Below are 24453 nucleotides of genomic sequence, written 5' to 3' on the forward strand. Positions count from 1 at the left end.
AATTTATGTCCCTGTACTTGAATTTCAGGAGTATTTTTTTAATGTTCAAAGATTAATTTCATTTTGAAATCAATTGCTAAATCTGTAGCAGACATACCCACATATATTTTGACAGAATGACAGTTTGGGTCCTAGAAGTGTTACAATTTTTCTAATTCATGTAAATAACCATAAACAGTAAAATTAGATTAAAGTACACAGATACCAGGAGACTTAGAAATAATTCATTTCTATACTTCTCTTCATAACTTCCCTTTGTAAACATACATATTCACGAGAAGTGACCAGGCCAGACCTAGGTGTGGCCATGCACACCCGCAGTTGAAGAGACCTTCTTCTATCAAAGCCTGCCTTGAGTATTGACAGGCTACTTGAGCAAGCCACACCATCTCCCGATATCAGTTCCCTCTTTTCTATGATGGAGATGGCTACTGATCTTGAGTATTGTTTGATGCAGACAAGGTATCTCTCTCACCATACATGTGTAGCAATAACCCCCAATAGCCCTAAGAGAACTGTAATTCTGAGGAGTAAATTTACCTATTCCATGAGGTGATTAGCAGTCTACCTGGAATGCTGCATGCTAATTGAACACTAACTGTGCCAGTGCATTTGAACTTTGCCTATTCAGTCTCTCCAGACTCCGTTCAATAACCAACCCATCCCTCCCTTATACCCTTACAATCTGAGATGTTTGACAAAGAAAATCTGGCTTAACTATGATATTCATCTAGCTTCAAATTTTATTCAGTAACGACCTAAATCTAGAGCCTTGGAGGAGCAGAATCCACAACTGAAGACTGTAGAGAGTGAGCTATTAGATATACATTATTAGATATACATTATTAGATATACATTATTGCAAGTGAAATAAAGGCTGAAGACATGCAGTTACATTTCCTCAATTGCTGCCCTATATTCATCCATGATGGGGAGAATCATCGTTGGTGTTGGGAACACAGAGAATATACCACTAGAGAAAATTCATCAGGCTGAATTAGAGTCACCCAAATAAACTACAAAAAGAAAAGTAAATAGGACTCGAGGACTATCTCCTGTGAGGACTGCTATTTGAATCTGGCTAGGTGGGCATACCCCTGCCCCCAGCTGAGTGTGCACCCTTCCCTGAGTGCCACCTGCACGCTGTAGCTGAGGAAATCCTTATGTAATAAAGCACAGAAGACCACCACTCTACAGTCGAAGGTAAGGCTAGCTGCATGCCCCTCTCTTTTTGATCAAGCTCTCATAGACAAAAATACACTCATAAAAGACGCAGATAAGAAAGGAAATCAAGTAAAAAGGAACAGAAATGGAGGATGATCTAAAAAAAAGCCCTCATTGTTTAAAAATTAAAATGAACAGATTTTAGCACAAGTGATCAAGTGAAGAAAAAAAATGTGGATTGCTATTTTAAGAGCGAACGAGGAAGAATCACTATAATTCTCCAGTTGATAAAAGAACAGTGCAGATAAACTTGACAAATACATTCCCAGCTATCACCTGACACAGCTAACCCAAAAGAAAATAATAACAGCTTCCCTGGCAACAATAAGTCAAGGAAATTCAATCTGTCTTTAAAACCGTTCTACAAGAAAAAAAATGTATTCGAATAACCCTGGGTGATAGTCAAGCAAATTAAAGAAATATTCAAACTATCCAGACTTATGAAATAAATAAGAAGAGATGACGCTCTCTCTGGCTCATTTAATAAGACAAAATATTATTGTTATGCTCAAGCAAGACAAACTTGCAACAAAAACACTATAGATAAAGATGTCCCATAAATACAGATAAAATACCTGATATAGAACTTAAGCATACAGTTCCAGAGAACATGAAGATAATATTACAGCATTGCTTGCCCTGGGAGTATCTCACATTGTTTGATGTGAGAAAAATCAATCAAAATAATCCACAATATTAACAGTATTTTTAAAAAAGTCTTCTGATTAAATCATTTGGAAAATCAATATCCATCCTTGATGAAGACTTTCAGCAAACAGGACTAAAACAGAAATTCATGCAAGCCCATCATTGCTCTTAAAGAACAGAAGATTAAATGCTTTCTTGCCAGCGTGAGGAATGAGACTAATGTCTCGCCTCACCCTTCCTGCTGAACTCTGCAGTCCTACTCACTGCAGTAGGAAAGGAGGAGAGAGGAAGGTGTAAAACAGCAATTCCCAGTTGGGACCATTTATGTACATTATGAATCCAATAAAATTGTTGGCACCAATAACTGACTTTCAAAAGTCAACATAATGCATGATTGATATCTGGAAAATCAGTTTAGGATGCATGTATTAGCCGAACTGGAATGTAAGGCACAAAACAGCCTACAACAGCATGAGCACATGGTGATCTTAGTGGAGATGTGAAAAGGCAGTGCTCATAGAACTAGAAATGACTAAACATCAAGTTAGAATATGCTCATGGAGTGGAAGATGCACTTTGAGATATCCTGAGATCCCAAAGCGATATATGAATTCCATTAGATTCCAGTCATTTTTTTTAAAATGGTAAAACACCAAAAGGCAATTTCTAAACTGTGTATAGCAATGTAAAGGATCTAAGATCACCAAAAGAAAAGTTTTGAAATGTAAACATCATTGTAGAACTCTCCCTGAAGCCAATAATCTTAGACTGTCCTCTTACTATAATGTCCAACATGGACATCATAGGATAGAGCAGGGATTTCAGAGGCACCCACATGATATACACGGGCAACTGTCAGCAATGGGTTAAAGGAAAATCGGTGTGCGTGGGCAGGAAGAGTTGGGGAGATGAGTTCAGGACATGGCCTGGCACAGCTAAACATCACTTCCCTAAATGAACGGATGTGGAAACTTAGACCACCATACTAGGGAACGAAGATGGATTTTTGACTTAAAAGTTCAAGCTATAAAACTTCTAGAAGACACATAGAGGGATATTCTCAGAATTTTGACAAACAAACATTTTATACATAGAAAACAGAAGCCCATTAACCATAAAATGAAGGGAAAAAGAGTGCACCATCTGATCAAGAACACAGTTGCATCCTGAAAACACACACACACACACACACACACACACACACACACACACACACACACACACACATACACACAGGTTAATAGATACCCAACAAAAGACAATATGTGAACTGTCAAAAGTAAACTCTGTAGACTAATACAAAAATTACAAAACTACATTTTTTTTCTAAAAATGACCATGGTTTTTTGCCTGATTAGAACTGCTGCTCTAGATATAAAATAAAATGATACAGAAACATCAGAGGCCTTCATCGCGGAGTAGAGTCTACATTTTTAAAGCAGAGATGTGAGGGAAGATAAAATTGCACACTTCCCTCTCTCAGGGAAGAGCGGGCTAACATTTTGCCTCTGTTCGCTGCCAGCTGATTGCAGTTATTACCTTTTATTTGCCCTCACAGATGACCTATCAGTTGATTATGAATAAAGGCAGAGCAACTATTACAGAACTATGGGGAATATCAGCAATCACATTTTAAATCCGGCAAAGTCATGCCCTTTACATATGTAATATAATATGTGTGTCTCTGTAGGTACACACATTCAGGTGCAACTTTGTGTGTTCGCCCGAAGGCCATAGATCAACAGCCATGTTTCCTTCATCACTTATCCAGCATAATTTTTGAAACAGGATCTGTCACTAAATCCAAAGCTCCCTGATTCTGCCTGGCTGGCTGCCCAGCCAACCCCAGGGAGCCTCCTGTTTCCTCCTTCCCAGCACTAAGATCACTGGTGCCCACACTTATGTCTGGCCTTTTAACATAGCTTGGGGAGGAGAGGATCTAAACCCAAGCAGGCACTATATCACTGGACTGTCCTTCCAGCCCATCATAATGTCATTTTTACATCGAAACAGCATAGGCATCACCTCTAGTTAAAGAGGTATGAAAGAATTGGAGACTTAGAGATTAGTTTTAAAGTTCATTTAGTTTGAAAACCAGCTAGACCTTGAACCCTTTTCTCTTCAAATCCTGAGCTCTTTAATGATCCCTAGTTTGTCTTTTTGTGTATATTTACATGTGTACACATATGTGCTTGTGTGTGGGGGTATGTATAGAAGCCAAAGGTTGATTGTCAGATGGCCTCCTCAAGCATTTTTCCATTTGGCTGTAAGTTCCTCATCTGACCTCGAATCCTGGGATTCTTCCTGCCTCTACTCTTCCAGCACTGAGCAGACAGATGTATTCTGCCAGTCCTGGCTTTATTTCTTTACACCGGTACCTGGGATCTAGACTCAGATCCTTCTGCTCACATAGTAGGCAGTTTACCCACACAGCCTCTCCCAGCCTATAATTCCTAGTGTTCTACAGAGGGAATGTCAATTCAGACTAGTAAGGGATGAAGAAGATCACAGTCAAGCGCTATTTTCATTTTAAGGACCAACAAGCACACATACACGCGCGCACACACACACACACACACACACACACACACACACACACCACACCACACCACACACATACACTAAAAGAGAATCAATGGGTTATTTGTACATCCGAGCATTTAAAAAAAATTAAGATTTGCTAGAGGAAACAATTTTAGAGATTAATAGATTTGCTAAAAAAAATACCTTCTCAAAAGATATTTGAGCATGTAATATTAGAAATTTCAGATAAAGGTATACAAGCAAGGGAGGCCTGAAACCTGTTCAAGGTGTCCCAAGCCTGTATCAAGCTGCCACTCAGCAGACTGACAGTCTCTCGGGCCTCAGTTTCGATCTTCAGTAGATAGGCCCTGCAATCGTGAGTGTAGTAGTTCTTTATTATCTTTTATAACAGTTTTTAATAAACTCTAAAGAAAAAATCCAATTAGATCTGCTTGAATTGTTCTCTAAAACTGTATGATCCACCTTAATCAGGATTTCGGATAGAACCACGGTACCTGAGCTTATAACCATGGTGTCTGAGACAATCTCTTCTTTCTGAAGATGTTTTAAAAATGACTGTTCTAATCTGAGTATTGCTCTTACCATCCTGGGATATAAGAATAGAAGCAGAATGCTTTCCTCCCATTATTCTGAGATAAATCCCCTGTGGTCCTCTTGGTTATCACTTCCTAACTTCATGCCTTCCCTTTCTGGACTCATTCCCAGGCGACTGATGAGAACTTGCACTGCGGGGTATGAGGGCTTCACCAGTGGATTCACCTTTTTATATGTGCATTTGCTCGTAAGATTGTGCCTTGAACCATGCTAGCTACTTCTCTGGATAACTGTGAAGCTCTTCTCTTTGTAAAAACAAGAAACATCCAACGTAGTTCCATTGTAGCTCTGGAGCGAGTGGTAAGAGAGACAGGCACCACGGTGAAGCCTGTTCGCTTTGTTTGGCTCTCAAAGGAGCCAGCTATTCTTGGGAAGACAGGCAAACTGGTGTTGTCTCCATTCAAAGATTATTTGGGCTAAACTGTACTTTATACTTTCTAGACGCTTCATAAAATTAAAATTCAATCATGCTTACTGAGATTCTTAGGCGGATTTCATGAAGAGATGCCTAACTTTGTGTGGTACCTCTCATAATTTCCACTGTTTTTCTTTTGCACGTCTGTATTTTTAATGGATACAGACATGAGTGAGTCAGGAATTAATTTGAAGAATGGAGTAGTCTTTTGTATAGATATTATTTAATCTGAGAGTTTTGAGTACGTTTCTGCTCTCGTTTAATTGTAAAGTTTCCTCTTGGTTCTATCTTAAATCAGTGGGTGAGTAATAGCTGCTATAGGAGATCAGGTTATAATTTAAGTTGTAAAGTCTACCAGTCATATTACCTCAATATGAAGATATTTCCTACTTTGTGCTAGTAAATGTTGAAAGTCATAGTCAGTGGTAAGGAGTTCTCATGAGATTCTACCCAAGATCGTTACTTTTGTTATGGCTTTTGCTTTCTTTATCTCCTCAGGAACATTTGAGTGAGAGCTTCGGCAGAATGCTTAGGGAGGGAGTCAGAGGAGGAACAAGAAACCAACTCCCAAACACATACTTAAGGGCTGACATCATAGACTTATTGCAAGAGCTACGGATAGAAGTGTAACAGGATTCAAATCAGGAAAAGTTGACTCTATTAAATGAAAGCAGGCCAGAGTCGGGGGAAACATGCATTGGCTGTGCTAAGAACCTGGACCTCAGCCGTTCAAACCATCATTATTCTAAAAACAATGTCTTTGGGAGCAGTGAACTGGCTTTCAGGCCAACAATTTCCTGTCCTCTGCTGCTTTTATCTGACATGATTCCAGTCTACAGAAATTAGTCAGAAGAAGTTGCTAGCTGAAAAGAGGGTCCTCAGCGCTGCCTTTCCAGTCAGCATCTCATCTCACCCAAGCTCCTGGGAACATTAGCCAACTGCCTGACCACCACCTCTATTCCAGTCTCCTGAGTCAGCTGTGCTCTGAGATATACCACAGGGCCAGCTTCAACAACAACCTAGACACCCATATGACTTTCTCAGTCTCATCATCTGATTGCTCTTTCAAATGATAGAACTGTGTTAACCAGTCCTATGAGTTCATCCAACAAAAGGCAGACGCATAGTGAGCAGTCCAGTGGTAAAAAGGACTGTGCTCCCTTGTCTGGGATTTCAGCTCTGTCTAGACCTAGCAGGAGTTGGAGTCATGACTAACACACATGGAAGCAGGGTGAAGTCTTTGCAGTTGTTCCTTTAGGGTCTTCTTTTTAAGCCCTTGGTGTTTCTCCCCCTACGTGCCTCCCTTCGCTTTGTTCCTCCTTGTTGGAAGGGGTTGGGAGGAACTGAACCCAGTCATGCATGCTGAACACATGTGGGAGTAGAGCCCGTTCCATTGCCTATTCTCTATATCAGCTTTCCTTCCTGTCTACTGGGCCTGTTGCTTTGATGAGTTTTACCCAAATCTTATCTTCCTGAACAATTGTTCATTAAATTTTAAATTTATCCTCCTCATCCCCAGGTAATGTTAATGGCTCTTAGCTATCTCTTTCCTTCATACTGCCTCCCAAGCTAGTATAGTGTTAACACCATCATTTCAGTCATCACAGAACTCTGTTTCATTTTGTATACTACTGCAGAGATCGCCATGATATTTCCAGGAGGTACTGCCCGAATTACATGTTATTTAAGAAACAACCAGCTTATTCAAGCAGCAAATTAAAATTATGCTCACAGAAGTTTAGAACCAGAAAACATTTCAAAGATCACCAAATCTAATCTTTTAATTACACAGATGAGAAAATTGTACCCCACAGAGTTCAACTGACTTACTCCAAATCTAATATTTGGTGTGGTTTGGGGACAAGCCTATGAGAGAGATGAGACTACAGAAGTATGGAAAATTGTGCACACACTGTAATTTCCTGAGACATCCCCTTTGGTCTTTGGCTGTTAACCACTTGAATAAGGCTCGGTGAAAATGTCAATTACACAGCACAACACACCACACTTTATAGTCCTTGGGCTTTAACTCTACATGTGCTTGGGCTAGATAATGGGGTATCTGCTAGAGTAAGTTCCACCCGTGATCAATGTATCCATTTCTCTTGCCCTTTGGATTTTTAAAGCCATGCTTTCAGAACACAGAAGCTGAACTTTTGCCTGGATCAAAGTACAGTGACCAAGCTTCCTGGAGGACAAATAAGTGAAAAACTGGCTAGGAATCTTGAATAAGACTCTTTTTTCTCTATTTATGATGGGAATAAAGGCTTTAGAAGATAAATACCTCAACAGTAACTAGACACAAGAGTCTCAGGAGGAATATGAGGCCCAGAAACCACCCCCCACAAGCTGTGGAATGCTCGGCAAGTAGGGGTACCATGTGCTGGCTGTGGATATGCACTGGATGCTACTTTTCTGTATCCGACTCCTTCTAACTATGATATAAAAATTAGGTCCCAGAATCCTTAAGAAGGCACATAGTTCAAGTAACTGTATTACCCTACTTTTAATCAGGTGAACATTGTCTCTATACTTTATTCCAAGTAAGCACTTGTGTGCTTTAGATATTAGATCTCTTCTGAAATAGAGGAAGTGTTACCTGATGATGCATCGATTGCCTCATAATTTATGGAAAAGCCTTCGTGGGCAAGGGCGGAGTCAGACACAAATATCAGCTTTATTGAATTAGAGTTGCTGGTAAGAGAAGGCGGGATGGATTTTCCACAGTATCTGTTCCAAATGAAGAAAGGAGAGACACATACACAAAATTTTAAATGTTTGATAGATTTGAACCCATATTCCAAGCAATAGGTTATGCAAATATGATATTAATAAAGATGACATTGGGCTGTTATCTATTTCACATCAACCTTGAGGCCAAGTATATTTCAGTAACAATACAAACACACTAGAAGAGTTGTACGTCGCACCGAATGCTTTGAAAGTCATGCAAAATGTAACGAGAGTAGGAAGCTGGGGCTGCAGTCACCTGCTGTTAGCATGCTGAGGAACTTTTTCATAGACCTATATTAAAGGAATTATATTCCTTTACTGTGTTTACTACTATATTAAAGCCCCCAAAACCCACCCAGCACAGCCCTAGGTAGCCCCGTCACTCAGGAGCATTGTGACTTTGGACACATGGCTTAATTGCTCTGGGTCATTTTCTCTGTAGACTTCACATCATTCTGAACGTGTGGAGCAGGTAAGAGACTGTCACTAAGCATTGAGAAGAGTCCCTGGATAGCGACCTCTGTGTAAGTTATCTGCTGTCTTTAAACAGCTCCCTTACGAAGAGGTAAGAGTGTGGTCAGTAAACCGTGTCACTGTTCCTTCAGAGCAAGGAAACTTTACTCAGAAATCTATTCTAGCAATCCCCTGAACACAGCTACAATACACGACACGATGCCATGTTTTTTTACTTGGAGAAACACCTGTAGGATGAAGAGCTGAGAAAAATGGAAATCTCAAGACAATGCATGCTTGGAACAAGAGAGGAAAATAATATGGAACCAGAAATAAGCTAAAATGTTGAATATGAGAAACAGAAAAATTAAATAAGTTTGATGTACAATAACCTTTTAGTGAGAACAGAGATTTATCATCTCAATAAGACTGAAGGCAGATAGATTAAATAACTGTGCACACATGGTCTTGTATCCTAAGGTGGGCCATAATCATTAAAGCTTATTCCACTCAGCAAAATCTTCATTTTGTCATGGTTAAAAATAGTCTTATGTTACTTTTGAAAAGAAGAAAGTTTTAGATGAAAGACTAAGGTAAGAATTAAAGGAAGGTGAAGAGCAGTAAAGACGGAGGGAAGAAGTTTAGAGATAATTTAAAATGATAGTGTTTACAAAGTTAATAGAGGGAAAGAAAAGAAGATACAAGAAGAACTTTAAAAAGAAGCCATCAGAGGAGGCAAGAGAGATAGCGCAGCAGTTCTGTGCGTAGCTGATCTTCCAGAAGACAGGGGCTCAATCCCAGCCTCTGCATCGAGGTTAGTAACTGCCTACAACGCCAGTGCCAGGGGAACAGATTCTGACCTCTGTGGGCACCATGATTGTGACACAGAGACATACATACAGCTAATAAACTGGTACACAATAAATAAATAAATAAATAAATAAATAAATAAATATTTAAGAATTTAACCTTTAAAAAGCAGAGAAACCCTACATTCAATACAAACATAATAAAAAAAAAAGGTCTAGTTTAACTTTGCACTCCAAAGTCAGAAGTCCTTGGAAAAATATATAAGTGCCTCTCAAGACACTAAATATCAAATGAGGAAGGGAAACCCTCAAAAGCAGGAAATACATAATTAAAAGGGAAACTGGAAACTTAAAACTTGGGTTTAAGTAACTTAATACCATTCCAGGACAAAGTCCAAATATATTTTTATAAGAATGTAAAATGGCTGGCATCCAAAGCATAAAATAAAAAGTTCTGAACAGTCTATCAAATATTAATTAATATGAGACTGCATCTGAAGGGAAGTAGATCAGTATGCTGAAGAGGTAACTCGACCCTCGTGCTCATTAAGCACAATAGCAAAGATGTAGAAAGGCCCTGTGTCCATCAGCAGATGAATGAACGAATACAGAAGATGTGGTGTTGAGCTAAATACCACAGAACTCCATTTTATAAGGAATGAAATCTTGCCATACGGAACAAAATAGGCAAACTTGGAGGGCATTATATTAAGTTAAATAAGCCAGGAACAGAAGCAGAAGAACCACATGATCTATCTCACTGATACATGGGTCTAAAACTGTAGAGAAGGTAATGAATGGTGTCACCAGGACCTAGAGTAATTGGGATAAGGGTAAAGAAGGAAAGACGTCAGTAAAAGACGGGTAATTCAAGTTAGAAAGAAGAAATTCTGAGATATGCATTACCTGGCAGGGTGGCTATAGTCGATGTCATATTGTTTGTTTAAAAAAAATATACACAACCTTACTATCCTATGCACTTTACTTCAAGATATAATAGTATGTTGCTAATTTATAAAATAAAATAAACTAGATATAAAGTGATTTAAGTGCATTATCGCTTCTGGTCATCTGTGTACAAAAATCTAAATATTATGCTTCAAAGTTCAGCCTCAAAAAAATCCAAAATATTCTCACCTCCCAAGAAAAGTCTGAGCGGCAGTGTCATAAATTTCCAGGTAGTCGTTTGTGCAGTTGTAATGAAACTCCAGGTAAAAGGAACTGAACTCCAAACGGATCAGTTGGCCGCGTTGGACTACTACATGCCAAGTACAATTTACACCTCTTGGGTAGACGTTTGGATGACCTGGACTTTCGATAATTCCTGTAGATGCCGTGAGAACTTCTCCACACTCTGTGCCAGAATTAGTAATAATAGAGCAATAGTCGTCATCACAACAGTTAATAAATGAGCTGCATGAGCCCCAAAATAAAAACAACAATCATCATCACAACAGTCAATGTTAATCTGCACGGGCCCCAAAACAAGATGTGCTTATCATCGATTAAAAGCGCAGAAGAGACAATGCCAATCTTACATGCGACTTACAACAACTTAGTTTTTCTTTTGTTAATAGGTATGAGATAGTTATTGTTAAATATTTGTTGAAAGTATAGTGTTTGTTTTAACTGTACTTTATAATTTTTCACTCTTATATACTTTGCTATTGTAAGGAACTTGTATTTTTAGAGGTGGGGATTGAACCCAGAGCCTTACACACATAAACATCCTTGTACAACTGCCCATTTACTCTGATAGCAGCATAAAAGGGGAGAGGGAAACGTGCTCCTACCTAGTTTGTCACTGCTGAACTTAGCCGTGAAGCCACGATTTTCCATGGAAGAACTTTTCACAAATGTAACATAAAGAATATTGTATACAGATGTTATAAATGACGGTATGTTTGAGCTACAAAACTTCTCATTTCCAGGAGATCCCAAGACAGAGCTGGGACCAATCTAAGGAAAATTAGATAGAGCCAAGTTAATTTTGTTGAACATCCATTTGGAAAATTCCAACCTGTGGTGAAGCCCTTGGCAGCCGGTAACTGAGAAGGAGGTGCAGAATCAATCTCCTTTGGGAACCATGAGAAGAACAAGGTTTATTTCTTGCTTTCCACTCGGGGGACATCTTTTGCTTGTACCACAGCCCTGGCGAGAGTTTCCAGTACAATGCTGAGCAGAAGGGAGGAGATGACAAGGCAGTCTACCAACCAGTCACCGAGGCAAAGCATTTCGTACCTCTATCACTGTGTCTGATGGCATCTCGGCAGCTTTAGTGCCTCTTATGGAAGAGAGTTCTTTCCACAGTTGTTTTTTTTTTTATTGTTTTTATTATAAGATGCAGGTAGATTCGGTTAAGTGCTTTTCTGTGCATTCTTCTAAGTGAAAAATGTTATCCTTTACTGATATTATTCTATTTTGTACTAACATGTTCAATGATTTTTAGAATATAATAATCTACATATATTAGTATAAATCACATTTCATAATTATGTATATATATATATGCATATAATGTATGTATACTGGATTCTATTAAGTTGTATTCTGCTAGGAAATTTTATGTCTATATTTATGAGATATTGACCTGTACAAACAATGTTCCTTTTCACACAAAGGTATTTAGAGCCTTTATTAATAATGGTGTTTCACTCCTACCTCAATATAATCTGTATCACAGGAGGCAGAACTTCCGATCTGAAAGTCAGTGAAGTTAAGAAGGACAACTTGTCTTTGGGGTTGGGAGATGGTCCACCTACAGGTTCTTCGTCCAGGATATGCGTTAGGATAGAAAGGTGAGCGAAAGAATCCTTCTCCTCTTAACATACCCCCACAAGCTGTAAATAAATTTTTTAAAAAAAGATAACTATATTTGCTCAGAATAAAGAATTCTAGACCTCAATTTCATTGCAAATTTAACTCTGCCTAAAAATACAGCAGAATGTGACACTTTTATGGGAATATTTTTCCTGCCATTCAAGAACATATAATACTCAAATAAATTAAAATTAAAATGTTAGAATAATGTGTGACTTTGACATTTTAAAAAACATGTGGGAAGGGATGGTTAGGGAGCTAGAGAGGTGGCTGGGTAAAAAGCCCTGGCTACTCTTCTAGAGGTTTGATTCCCAGCACCCATAACTCAGCTCACAACAGCTGTATACCCAGTCTCAGGGGACCTGACAGTTCTCTTGGCTTCTGAGAGCGGGACACACACATGCTGCGTCCAGATATTCAAGTATACAAAAAGTCCATTCGCATAAAGTAATAAAATACTTTTAAAATAGGTGTGGATGAGAACATGATTCTGTCAATAAAGTACTTGTGGTGTATGCATGAATTCTGATCTCCAGCACCCATGAAGCTGGCTACAATAGTGTGTGTCTGCAATCCCAGCCCTGGGGGTCGGGGCTGAAAGCATAGAGGTCGATGGCTCCCTAGAGCTCAGTCGCCAGCAAATCCGGCTTAACTGTAGAGTTCAATGTTCAGGGAGGGACTGTGCCTCAATAAGATGGAAAGGGAATAAGGAAGAAATTCAACACCAGTACCCTGGCCTCTATCAGCACGCCACAGACACACATGCGCACAGTGGGGGTGGGGAGAGAGAGGGAAAGAAACAGACAAACAGACGCACATACAGAAGCAGAAGTTTCCTTACCAACTTGGTAGTCAGCTCTGAAACTAGCCTTCTGGACTAAAGCGTCTATTCTCAATCTGATCCAGACTTTATTAGAAACTGATCTAATGGGGAACAAGGTTTCATTGCCACAGATCTTTCGAAGTAAGCTGTCATGGTCTCCAACCTAAGTAGAAAATTAAAGAAAGATTTGTAATGCTAATTAGAAAATCACTTTGGTAGATGTGGGAGTGTTTGGAGACTAGTCAATAACACATCCAAAACAAATACAAGTTTAATTTAGCAGTGTCTATGTTACATTTAGAAGTAAACAGTGGGTCGATTTTAATACAAACAATTGGTATCAAATATTGATAACAATATTACATCAATACAGTTGTAACTACATAATTATTAAAATGCCTTAATATCCATAGTATCAAAGAGGCCATAAATCTGGAACTGCAGTTTCCCCAAACAACAAAAACGAAGAATATAGCATATCAAGAAAAGAAAGTTTGCAATCCAAGGAATAAACTCTGTTCATTACCAAAAACATTTTTAAAAAAATAGGAAGGCCAGAGAGGAAGGGAGAGGGAGATGGAGAGACAGAGAGAGAGAGAGAGAGAGAGAGAGAGAGAGAGAGAGAGAGAGAGAGAGAGTCAATGCTAAAATCTTAGAATGAACCCATTTAAAAAAAGTGAAAAGCTAAGATTAAAACCTCATTATTAAAATACAAAAGACAGTAGAATCATAAATGCACGGAAGAACAGATTTTTAAAGGAGGGTTGAGAATGGGCATTCCAAAGGCAAATTTTAGACAAATCTAAAAAGAAAATGAAAAAATATGCCTCTTAAGTATAAAATATAAAAAATTATAAACAAGTCACAAACACACAGTCTACAAAACATGCAATTAATTAAACGCAATTCTGTATACAGTTATGCACATTTACGTGTTTGAGTGCTCAAGATAGATTATTTTAATAAAATTATATAAATCAGTAAAAGGAACTGAAGAAGAGCAAAAGAGGAATGGCTGCCCCGGATAAAACAGAGCCTCACTGCATGGCTCTCCCACCTGCTTCCCCTGAGAAGGAAGAAGCACTGTGAGAAGATGACGTGTATTTGCTAAATCTTCTGCCCTCTTAAGAAGAAGATAATTCTCCATGTATAAAGCCGCAAGCACGGCATAATCCTCTATCATCAAATCCCAACATAAGTAAAATGAAAACCATGAATCAATTCCACTTACAAATATACATACGGAATCCTAAACAAAGTCCTAGGAAAATGAACGCACAGACCATTGCCAGCCTTATATACCAAACAACAGGGTAGCTTCTCGAGTGCCAAAATGTCTGTTGGCATTCCTGCTCGGTTAAGACATTATGGACTGGAGAGGCTCACACACTGAACGAACAGATACACGCATGTAATAAATATTAAATCAAAGCTAAGGAAGGAAGAGGTAAGCTATTCTAATACAATCCACTGATTTCAGGCGACAGTCCACACCTTTCGGTGCAGTGGCCATGAAGTGTGTCAGAGGGCCCTGTCATGTCCCCATCTCTCACCAGCCTGCTGCCTTCATAATCTTAACAAGTCCCTCCATCTAAGCCTAGCTAATGGGAGAGGGCAGTGACGTTTCCCAAGGCTTCTGGTAATAAAACACCGACTTAAGAAGAGCTCTTGATGTCTCTGACATTTTAAAAGGTGAAGCACTGCAGACTCTCTCCACAGTTGAGAATTGAACAAAGAGTATGCACGAGACTCCAGCTCCATGAGATTATTGTAGAGGACAGAGTGGCCCCAAGATTAATCACTCTCAATTAGCATTAGCAAGGAATTGATAAGCAGCCAGCCCTGTGCTGGCAGGAGCCTCTCGGACAGTCAGTGCACACAGGAACTGGAGACAGGCACACACACTCTCTGGAGTCATACGAGCATGATGGCTGTGCAGGAGCCAGCCTCAGCCCCGTCGCTTAAGACTGAGGCTCAGTGGGTACCACAGCAAGGCATCTGGGGAGGACTTTATTTTTGTTTTGGCTTGTTTGTTCTATCATTCTGATGTTGACGGGGCGAGACTAGCGTAGAGCAGTTAAGAATCACACTACCAGTGGGGCAGTGATGGCGCGTGCCTTTAATCCCAGTCTTGGGAGGCAGAAGCAGGAGGATATCCAGGTTTGAGGCCAGCCTGGTCTATATAAATCGAGTTTTAGCACTGCCAGGCTGCACAGGAAGGAAGTCTATCATGTGAGAGTCACTCCCAAGGATTTCCTGACATCGTGTGTGATTTTCACCTGGGGGAAAGTATTGCTGTTAAACATAAAATGTCATCCACATTTACATATTAAACAAGGTACTTTTGGAAATTTTAAATATTCACAGTTTTTCAGGATGATCAATGAAACAACAATGGGGTTTGGGGGGAATACTGTTTTCGTCTGCCCGCATTTATTGTGGAGAAATGTTGGCAGCTTGAGAGACGAACAACTGACTGTGTTTTATCTCAAGCTGGGGCTCACCCAGGTTTCTCACATATTGGAATAAGTACGTTATTTATTCTGTTGCCTTTAATTTTTCTCATAACAGCGTTTTTAATATAGTGCACGTAAATCTATATAGATGAATTTCATTTCAAAATAGCACAATAATGGCATACAACACACTGACAGTAGAAAAGTGCCCCGAACGCGTACAGGGAATTACGGAGTACTCAGGGGAAGAATACACACCAGGAACTATGGAGTGTTCAGGAGACGTGTCCTTAAGCCAGCCGAGGTCAGTAAGAATTATTTAGGTTAAGGGCAGTGCGTAGTAAGGGAGAGTTTGGTAGGATGCTGTGACATTGTTCCTCTCATCCCAAACTAGTAGAAGCACGAAGTTCTAGAAGGATGCTCGTCAATTATACATCACGGGCATTACACCCATGATGCTACCATAGGAACATCCAAGATGCAGGCAGATTTGCATGCGGATTCATACCCAAGGATGTTCGGCAAAGGTAAGAAGTGCAAGTGTTTTAAAAGCTCAGCCACGTGAGGGAATCACAAGCTACCCCACTGAGCCAGGCTCACACCGGTTCCTTATTCTAAGCTCTTGACACCTACGACACGAATTTCTTATTCTAAAGTCAAGTTATGCTACTTGACTTGAACAGCAAGTTTCAGAGGGCTGGGAAAGTGTCCCTTTAGTATCTAACCGAACCAAAACAAACCAAAAGACAGGCAAAACAAAACCTCTGTAAATAGTCACTTATAGTATTTGACAAATTCCTGTTGTACAATCTTCAATTCAGTCTTTAAGAGAGGCAGCATACATGCTACACTCTCGAAGACTCGGACACGGGAAACACAAGTAAGATGGTGCCCTGCTCTAACCCCCTGGGTTCTATATTCTTCTTCTACGATCACTGTCTCTCCTTTTCTATTAGTCCATTAGAAGACGACAAGAGGGGAAGAAAAACAGCCAGACAGCTTCAGAGCTGGGTGAAGTTTGCCGTTCCCTAGGGTCTTGATTAATGAAGCTCAAGGACCGTTAGCTAGGAAACGCAGCTGCCAGCCAGATGTTGTAAGAAGAGCTTCCAGACCTCGAGGGCCCTAGTCCTGGAAGGTACAATTGATTTCGGCTCTGTTTCGTTTTTGTGGAAGGAAACCTTATTAATTCTGAAAGCCTGTATTCTCTCCGGACCCCAGGCACTGCAATACTTTACCCATCGCATTTTAAAGAGAGATACTGGAATAAAATTTATCAAGTGCTCCAACTGACTGACCCCAAATTCATTTGTACTTAATGACTGGGCACTTGTAAATCTGTACTCTCGTCTAACAGAAATCTCTTTCCCTTGTGCTTGGAAGCTAGAATAGACTGTTTCATATTTCATAATTACTGGTTCCTTTTATGTGAGAGGATTGAATATCTGTCCTCAGCCAGGAGAGTTGCCATGTCTCCTGATGGAGTGTGAACACTTATCCTTCCCATTGACTGTGGGTTTTGCCATAGCAACTGCTCAGCCTTGAGGAAGGCCAGTAGCCATGATGAACCTATCTACACACAGGCCTTGGCTGTCAGTGGGTGACCCAACCATTGTTTACTTTTCCTCTTCAGAAGCCAGGAGCCTGGGTCCTACAAAGCTAAAGCCACATCAACAAAGCCTCATGGGGACCAGATCCCAAACCAACATGCTGACACGGTCAGGAAATAGATGCACTAATGAGCCACGGAGTGGGTTCTGTTTGTTATCACTTTTGATTTGCCTGGGGAACATTATTAATTGCCTTCCGTAGCACAAGCCAAAGAAAGGTAACTAATTTTGAAACTGGGTTTGCAGTAACCAAGTTTCTCTAAAGAAGTCATGGATATCACATAATGGTCCTTTGCAGAGAGAGCACCGTGAATTCACCAATTTAGTGGTCATGTGTGCAAAGGAACCACAGGACCTGGTATGAAACACCAGTGTTCTGTGAACTAGGCTCAGGTTTCTCCAGGATTTATTTTGTTTCACTGTACATGTGTGGGGGCTTGTGTTTGTACAGGTGCACATGTATGTTGTGGTAAACACACGTGTGTGTGAAGGGGTGCACACATGTGGAGGCCAAGGGACACCTTAGGGTGTCATCCTCAAAAATGCCATCTGCCTCCTTTGAGATGGAGTTTCTAGTTGGCCTGGAGCTCACAAATTAGGGTCGATTGGCTGACCTCAGGGAGCCTCCTATCCTGAATACCCAAGGCACTGGGATTACAAACATGTGGCCCCTGCATACGGGCCTTCAAGCTCAGGCCCTCATGCTTACAAGGTCAGTTCCTTAGCAACTGAGCACAGCTGCCTGCCTCTCGAAGATTTATTTATTCACTTTGTAAATGCTGAATATTACAAATCCAGAGCCCCAGGATATAGTGAATAACCCAGGCTATTCAGCCTATGAAGTATATTGCAAATGGCACTTAGAGGTTGAAACAGCTCCTAAAGAAAAACTACTCATTAGACCCTGAGTTCTTATAAAGGAACCATTTCCTGTACAGAGAGCTAAGATTAACTGGGCTGCAAAACACAGCTTATAGGAAATTTTAAATGTGAACTGAAGAGCTGAGTAAGCAAAAGGCTTTGGCGTGGGGGAACAGATCGGGGTCTCAAAGCTGTGGTTTCAGGTATCACTCATCTCTCTGTGTGCTAATGATCCAGGTCTGTTTTTTCTCTACAGATTCTAAAATCCATTTAGGTCTGAAATCTTAATTCAGAGCAAATAAAATATCCAGAAACGAGGAGATATGACCTATCCCAGGGTAGAAAAGAGAAGCTGACCATATGGTAATGTTCAATGTGCGAACTGTGAATTCATACTCCCTGCAAATTGAATCTCAGACTGATGGATACAATAGCAGAGGGACTTGATCTTAGACACCACGTTAGGCTAATTGAGGAGAGGGGGGAAGAACTGTAGCATCACCTCAAGTGAGAGAATGACGTGCACGGAATAGATGATGAGAGAACCCAGGCAGGGTATTCGAGTAATAATAAGATTATTAATATCATTGTTATTATCATTATCATCGGCTGTTACTATTTTATTCTTCATTAGCATGTTTGACCATGTTGTGGCCACCATTTCAGCACTTTAGGGACACTGGAAGTCTCACGAGACGGTGTTGGTTCCAATATTTCCACCAAGAAAATTATTTATTAGAGTTTCAAATGAACTTTCTAAGATCAAGAAAATATAATCTATTTTTTTTTAGAAGTATCTTCTCTGGGGTTGGGGATTTAGCTCAGTGGTAGAACGCTTGCCTAGCAAGCGCAAGGCCCTGGGTTCGGTCCCCAGCTCCGAAAAAAAAAAAAAAAAAAAAAGTATCTTCTCTCCTGATTATAAACTCAGCATGCAATGTCTTCCCTCTCCTCCCCATCCTCATCGTGGATGTGCTGTCCAGGCCACTCACTGGGGTGAGTGCTAAGAGCACTCAGACTTTCAGGATACATACCAACCTCTTTATCTCCTTGTCTTTATATATGGCGACAAAGGCTTAGCACTTCCCTTACCAGTTTCTTTTCTTCTTTGTGATTCTAGTCACTGTTGTCTGTTTTTAGATTGTTTTGTTTTGTTTTTTTGTTTTTTTTGTCTTATCCTATTTTTACCTTGTTCAGTCAGGGGCTGTGTTGGCCACTACCTGTCATCCTCATTGTTTTTTAATATCTCTGTTGCCAACTGCTCAACTGTATACCAACTATGTACTGTCCTAAGGGGAGCCATTTCCGACCAGTTACAGCAGGACTCAAGTCAAGAGCTCCATACTTTTCTTTCATAGTATATTTCTCATCTGTATAATACACTTTTTAATTCTTTATCATAAATATAACATTTTTTTCTGCATCTGTGGGGAGTGGCAGAGGCCTGAGTAAGTCAAGTTCTGAGGGAATGTTGACATGGATGTGGCCAGCCCAAGGACCTTAGCCTCAGACCCACAAGAAAGAGTCAAAGCTTGCCCCTGGTGTAAGGCTCAAAGGGATAGATAGCAAAGCCTTCCTGTGCCCTGCGTGCAGATGTTGACATGTGTGCAGGAAACGTCCACCGTATCTTTCTCTCTGTGAATATTTATGGCCTGATGACTCCTCTCCTATGGTGACTGCTCCTACTGAGGCCAGCTAAACCAGTCTTTCCCATCTGCCTTGTTTGTCTGTAAGTAATAGCCCACCTTCTTGTTAGGCCGTACACAAGAACCCTGCCTCTCTACCCAACTGTATTGTAATTAGTGAACTAAGTTTCTGGGGTGCTGCAGGTTCTCCATCAGAGAGGACAGCACACCCTATCCCAGCTCTTCTGTCTGTCTGTGTGTCTCCTTTCTCTCATTTTCTCTCCACCAATCAGAGCTGGTTCCTGAAGTTGAGCAAGGAAGATCTTTCCCAGAACCCTCTCTGTTTTGCTAGGAGGCACGGCACTCCTCTCCATCAGCCTCTCCTGTCATGCTTCTTTTACAGTTTCCCTGAGTGAAATGCAGGTTATAGGGGTTGAACTATAAATGGGGTATAAAAATCCCATTCATTTCCCTCTACAGCCTACTTCCAAGCCTCTGCCTTAATGCCATATACATTAGATATTCTTATTCAACCCACGACTTGCATTTTCTGGAATAAAAATTTGAACTTTTATTATTACCTTCTATGTCCTTCATTCACAGTAGGTCTGATGGCTTGAGCCACTGATAAAATATTAATGAGACACTGCTTTCTATTCTGGAAAGATGATTTTGTCACATCTGTAATACCATTCTATACAATTTAAATGATTTCTTAAGCAAGAACAAATGAGCTAAAAGTTAATCTTTTTTCAACTCCTCCTTCTTTAGTCATATCACACTGACCATGGCAAAATGGATTTTTAGAAGTAGAAACTTTAGTTGAGGGATGTGTGTGTGTGTGTGTGTGTGTGTGTGTGTGTGTGTGTGTGTGTGTATCTATCTGTCTGTGCATGAGTATGTATGTGTTTGTGTATGTTTTACACATGTGTATGTGTGTAAATGGTTGGTTTTATAATTTCTATAATTTCCATCAATACCTAAGGAAGCTGCACATGCATCAGAGTGTAAATATGTGTGTAGCTAGCCATAGTAGAGCCTTATTGATTGATTCTGAACTGGTATGATCAAGGCAAGAGGGAAAATTTCATCTAGGAGACCTTATATTTGTATAATGTTCTGTAAGGCCTTCTTTTCATTTAAGGCCTTCTTTCTCATTCCTTTCCTGGGTTTTATTCTCACAAAGGTGACAGTTAAGGTATCCCATTGAAAAAGGAACTGAATACTCAAAGAATTGCCCGAAGTTATATAAACATCTAACAACAGAACTAAAATAAGGACTAAATCATTAACCAAGTCCCATTCTAACTACAAAATACTGTGCTTTACAAAATTAATTTGCTGGGTACCAGTTTTGAGATTCTCCTTCCCCATAACAGTTTTAAAGAGTTTACTAGACAGGAATTTATGGAGAATGTTCATCAGTGCCACAGAGGGTTTTTCATTCTGGATGCTCTGATAGGTCCTACTGCGAGTAGAACAACCTCTGTGAGAAACATATCACAACTCTCAAGAGCTTCTCATTATCACAAGGACATTTTTCTTTATCTTAGACAATTACCGCACCTGGCTTCCTATTTTCTTGTGATTCCAAAGTAGAGTATGGAATTCACAAGGTCCTCCTCTCCAAGCAAGACTATGTTCCCTTTTGTAAATAATGACACACTATTATATGTCTGCACCTAAATTCAAACAACTACTTACTGAACACCTACTGTGGACAGGTAAGGTAACTTCCCCGAGCCTTAGATTCCTGAGATTGGAACAGAAAGATCTGAGGATCTAATGAATTAGCATGCCTCTGTCAAGACTAGCTGGACACCATGGGCAAATATTGGACTCTCTCTAAGCTATAATGTCTGACATGCACACTTGCTCCAGAAAACCTCTCTGAAGTCTTAATCCCATCAATATATCTAGATATGTTTACTCATGCGCATGTGCCTTAATGATTAGAGCTCCTCCAAACAGCTTAGAATGTAGCCCTACTCTGAGTTTTTAGCTTCAATGTTCCTCTTATTGCTTCTTGGCTTCCATTATGAAGTGCTTGCTGTTTTACCTTCTTAGGTCTGTTTAGACAGATTCTTTTCGATCTGCTAGGAACACTTGCTCTTGAACTCTCTGCTTTGTCTTCCCACTCCCCAGCATGCTCAGTAGTGCCGAGCGAGCAAAGGCAAGCATTTCTGACAAGCTCTCTGGTGCTCTAGATGCACCTGGTTTAACAGCCATTTGAAAACCACCACTCTACACAACATGGAAACTGTAATGAGTACCCCCCAAGGGTAACGAGTGGAAAGGTTACCTCGATGTAAGTGTGAGAACAGCCCATCTGGCTCTCCAGCTCCACATGGGTGAAGTTGATAACTATTTGTTCTCCCTGGGCTTGGGTGATGAGATAGACACACTGTCTGCTGTGACTGAAAGGACCAGACAAAGGAGGAAGGAGGAGCTCGCCATCCGTGTCTGTGTAGTTCCCACCACAGTCCAGATCCGCTGAAGAGAAGGAAGGAAGGAAGGATCATGAAGATAGCATCCATCAGACTTCCATACATGAGGTTCAATTTCCAAAACTTTAGCTGCCCCCTACATTTAAATACCCACTCTGCTCTGTCCACCCTGTGTGAGCCCATGCCGTTCGTGACAAGGTTTCCCAGGTTCATATATATTCAGGATATCCCTGTAGAGACTGAAGAAAGTAGGTACAGAGATGTGTGATTGAACTTCCAATCTATGGCTCTCCTCTGTAAATTGCTTTTTAAATACATTAATGCTTTGCTTCATTCCAGAAAGATTTAAGGTACTTTATAAACTATTGTGACTGAATAAAATATATAACTATATAAAAGAAGCATATTGGGTGAGAGGGGTATAGGGAAGAGCAGCATATTGTCATCAATAGTACTTACAACTGTAGGAATTACCAGATTGACTGGGCATTCAGCCTGAAGCCAAAGCAAAGGGAGAAGGGAGAAGGGGAGGGTGCTTAGTACTTTTCCTAATACAGAGATTTACAAGGCATTTCCCCCATGCATCCTCCCTAAAAACACAATAATAGGTGTCAAAGCAAACCTCTCTAAGTCACTCCAAAGAAAATCGTAGACTATTTCATTTTGTCCTTCGCTTCAAAGTATGAGTGCAACTGAGAGCGTCACGGCAACGTGTACGGGAGTGAACTCCAGGAACCGGAACCATGCCTTCCTGGATGTGGGCTTTCTGTGCACTGGACTTGGTCCAAGAACGAAGCCAGTGTTTCTTAAACAGACTGTACTGTTCCCGTGAGCGGTCTTGCATGCAGCAAAACAACACGCGTCACTAGAGAACTGAGGCTCTGAGTCAGTTGATTGTAGGTACCTCTGGTCTCCATTATAGCGTAGCTCCCATAATTGAAAGGTTAAGGGGTCTGGTATCTAATGTTGTGAAGATGAAGAGCTAGTCTAAAGTGGTGTAAGAGATATCCACGCAGGCAGTCGCTAAGCTAAGGAAGCCTTCCGCTTAAGCATCACCATAACAAGCAGATGTGGGAACAGCACCACACTTCCAAGGTGCAGTCAGTCCTTGGTGGGATGGTTACTTACACTGTGTGGTTAGATAGGTGATGTGGAAGCCTTTGTCACTGGTCTCAGAGTCAGAATGGAAATGAATTCTTGCTGCAGGACCGGTAGTCTTGAGGGGTGGGGTAGACAAGGAAGTGCAGAATTTCCCAAGAACAGGGTCTTGGTGGAAAGGACCGTCTCGAATCTAAAACAAAGCAAACAAACAAACAGAAACAAGCCACTAGGTTGAAAGTAGTCAGATTCTCATTAACCAAGTCATTTGGAACATAAGCTCCAGAAAATCTGTCACTTAGTACAGTAGCAAGGCCAATCAATCTAAAGGTGCTGGCTTAACAACTATATTTACGGCGAAGGATGTCTCCCTGTCATATACATATTAATATAAATGCACAGACAGTGTTCAGGAGAGAATGTGTCTTCACAGCCCTGTGAGATGCCTCATTTTCTGTTGGAATTTCAAGTCTGAGGCTGAATACAGACTTTGGATCTTTCTTAGGATGATGCAAAACTCAGTGTTTTCTTTCATGCTTCTCCCTCCCCCAAAGTGAAGAAATCCTGCTAATTTAGACGAAGAACATGAATATTTCAAAGGAAATAGAATGGGTTGTCATGATGAGAACTGGTCTGCACCTGGGATGGGTACGTGGGGTACGCAGGGAGATGCAGATGGGAAAGGAGGAGCGTCCAGCTGCTTTTCAAAAGCACCCCTGTGATCATCATCCAGCACCGTATACAGTGCACACTGCAGGCTGACAGTGTGCACTTACAGGCAACTCTTTTTCTGTGTCCTCATGCGTGTGGACTCTGCGTGTATAGGCTTGTAAGCATGTATAATAGGCATGGAGATATAAATGCACATATATGGGTATACATGTACATATGCATATATGTGCATGTATGCGTGAAGGTATATGCATATCTAGAAGCATGCATGTGTACTTGTGGAGGTCAGAGGACAATATTCAGGAATCAGTTCTTCTCTTACATTGTGAGTTCAGGTCAAACTCAGATCATCTGGCTTACTTGACCAGGCTTTCACCAGCTAAGCCATTTCACCTACCCAAACTATCCTTGATGTAACCTTGAGTCCAGGTTTTCTCCTCCTCTCTGCTTCTCTCCCCCTGTTTCCCTCTCCCCCTTGCTCTCCTTTCTCATAGGACTAAGGATTGAACCCAGGATTTCCCATAGTCTCCATCCCTTAAAGACTCTTGTTGGCTTTTATGTGTTGAATAAATTACACTGACCAGTCTATAATTCTGACAGAATTGCAAAAATCTATGCTACATAGAA

The 24453-nt window shown here is 40.5% G+C and overlaps 1 protein-coding gene across 1 annotated transcript in view; it reads right to left on the reverse strand.

Annotated features, from left to right (window-relative positions):
• Positions 1 to 24453, reverse strand: part of Cubn (cubilin) — a 208076-nt gene that overhangs the window by 154520 nt on the left and 29103 nt on the right. Inside the window, exons 16-22 of the mRNA NM_053332.4 lie at positions 23185 to 23347; positions 21912 to 22102; positions 13082 to 13226; positions 12082 to 12260; positions 11214 to 11379; positions 10558 to 10774; positions 8025 to 8155 (exon numbers count right to left, since the gene is read on the reverse strand). Coding sequence (NP_445784.3) covers positions 8025 to 8155; positions 10558 to 10774; positions 11214 to 11379; positions 12082 to 12260; positions 13082 to 13226; positions 21912 to 22102; positions 23185 to 23347 — 1192 coding nt within the window. The remainder of the gene's footprint in view (positions 1 to 8024; positions 8156 to 10557; positions 10775 to 11213; positions 11380 to 12081; positions 12261 to 13081; positions 13227 to 21911; positions 22103 to 23184; positions 23348 to 24453) is intronic.

This window comes from Rattus norvegicus, chromosome 17 (genome assembly GCF_036323735.1).
Source record: "Rattus norvegicus strain BN/NHsdMcwi chromosome 17, GRCr8, whole genome shotgun sequence".
Classification (NCBI taxonomy): Eukaryota; Metazoa; Chordata; class Mammalia; order Rodentia; family Muridae; genus Rattus; species Rattus norvegicus.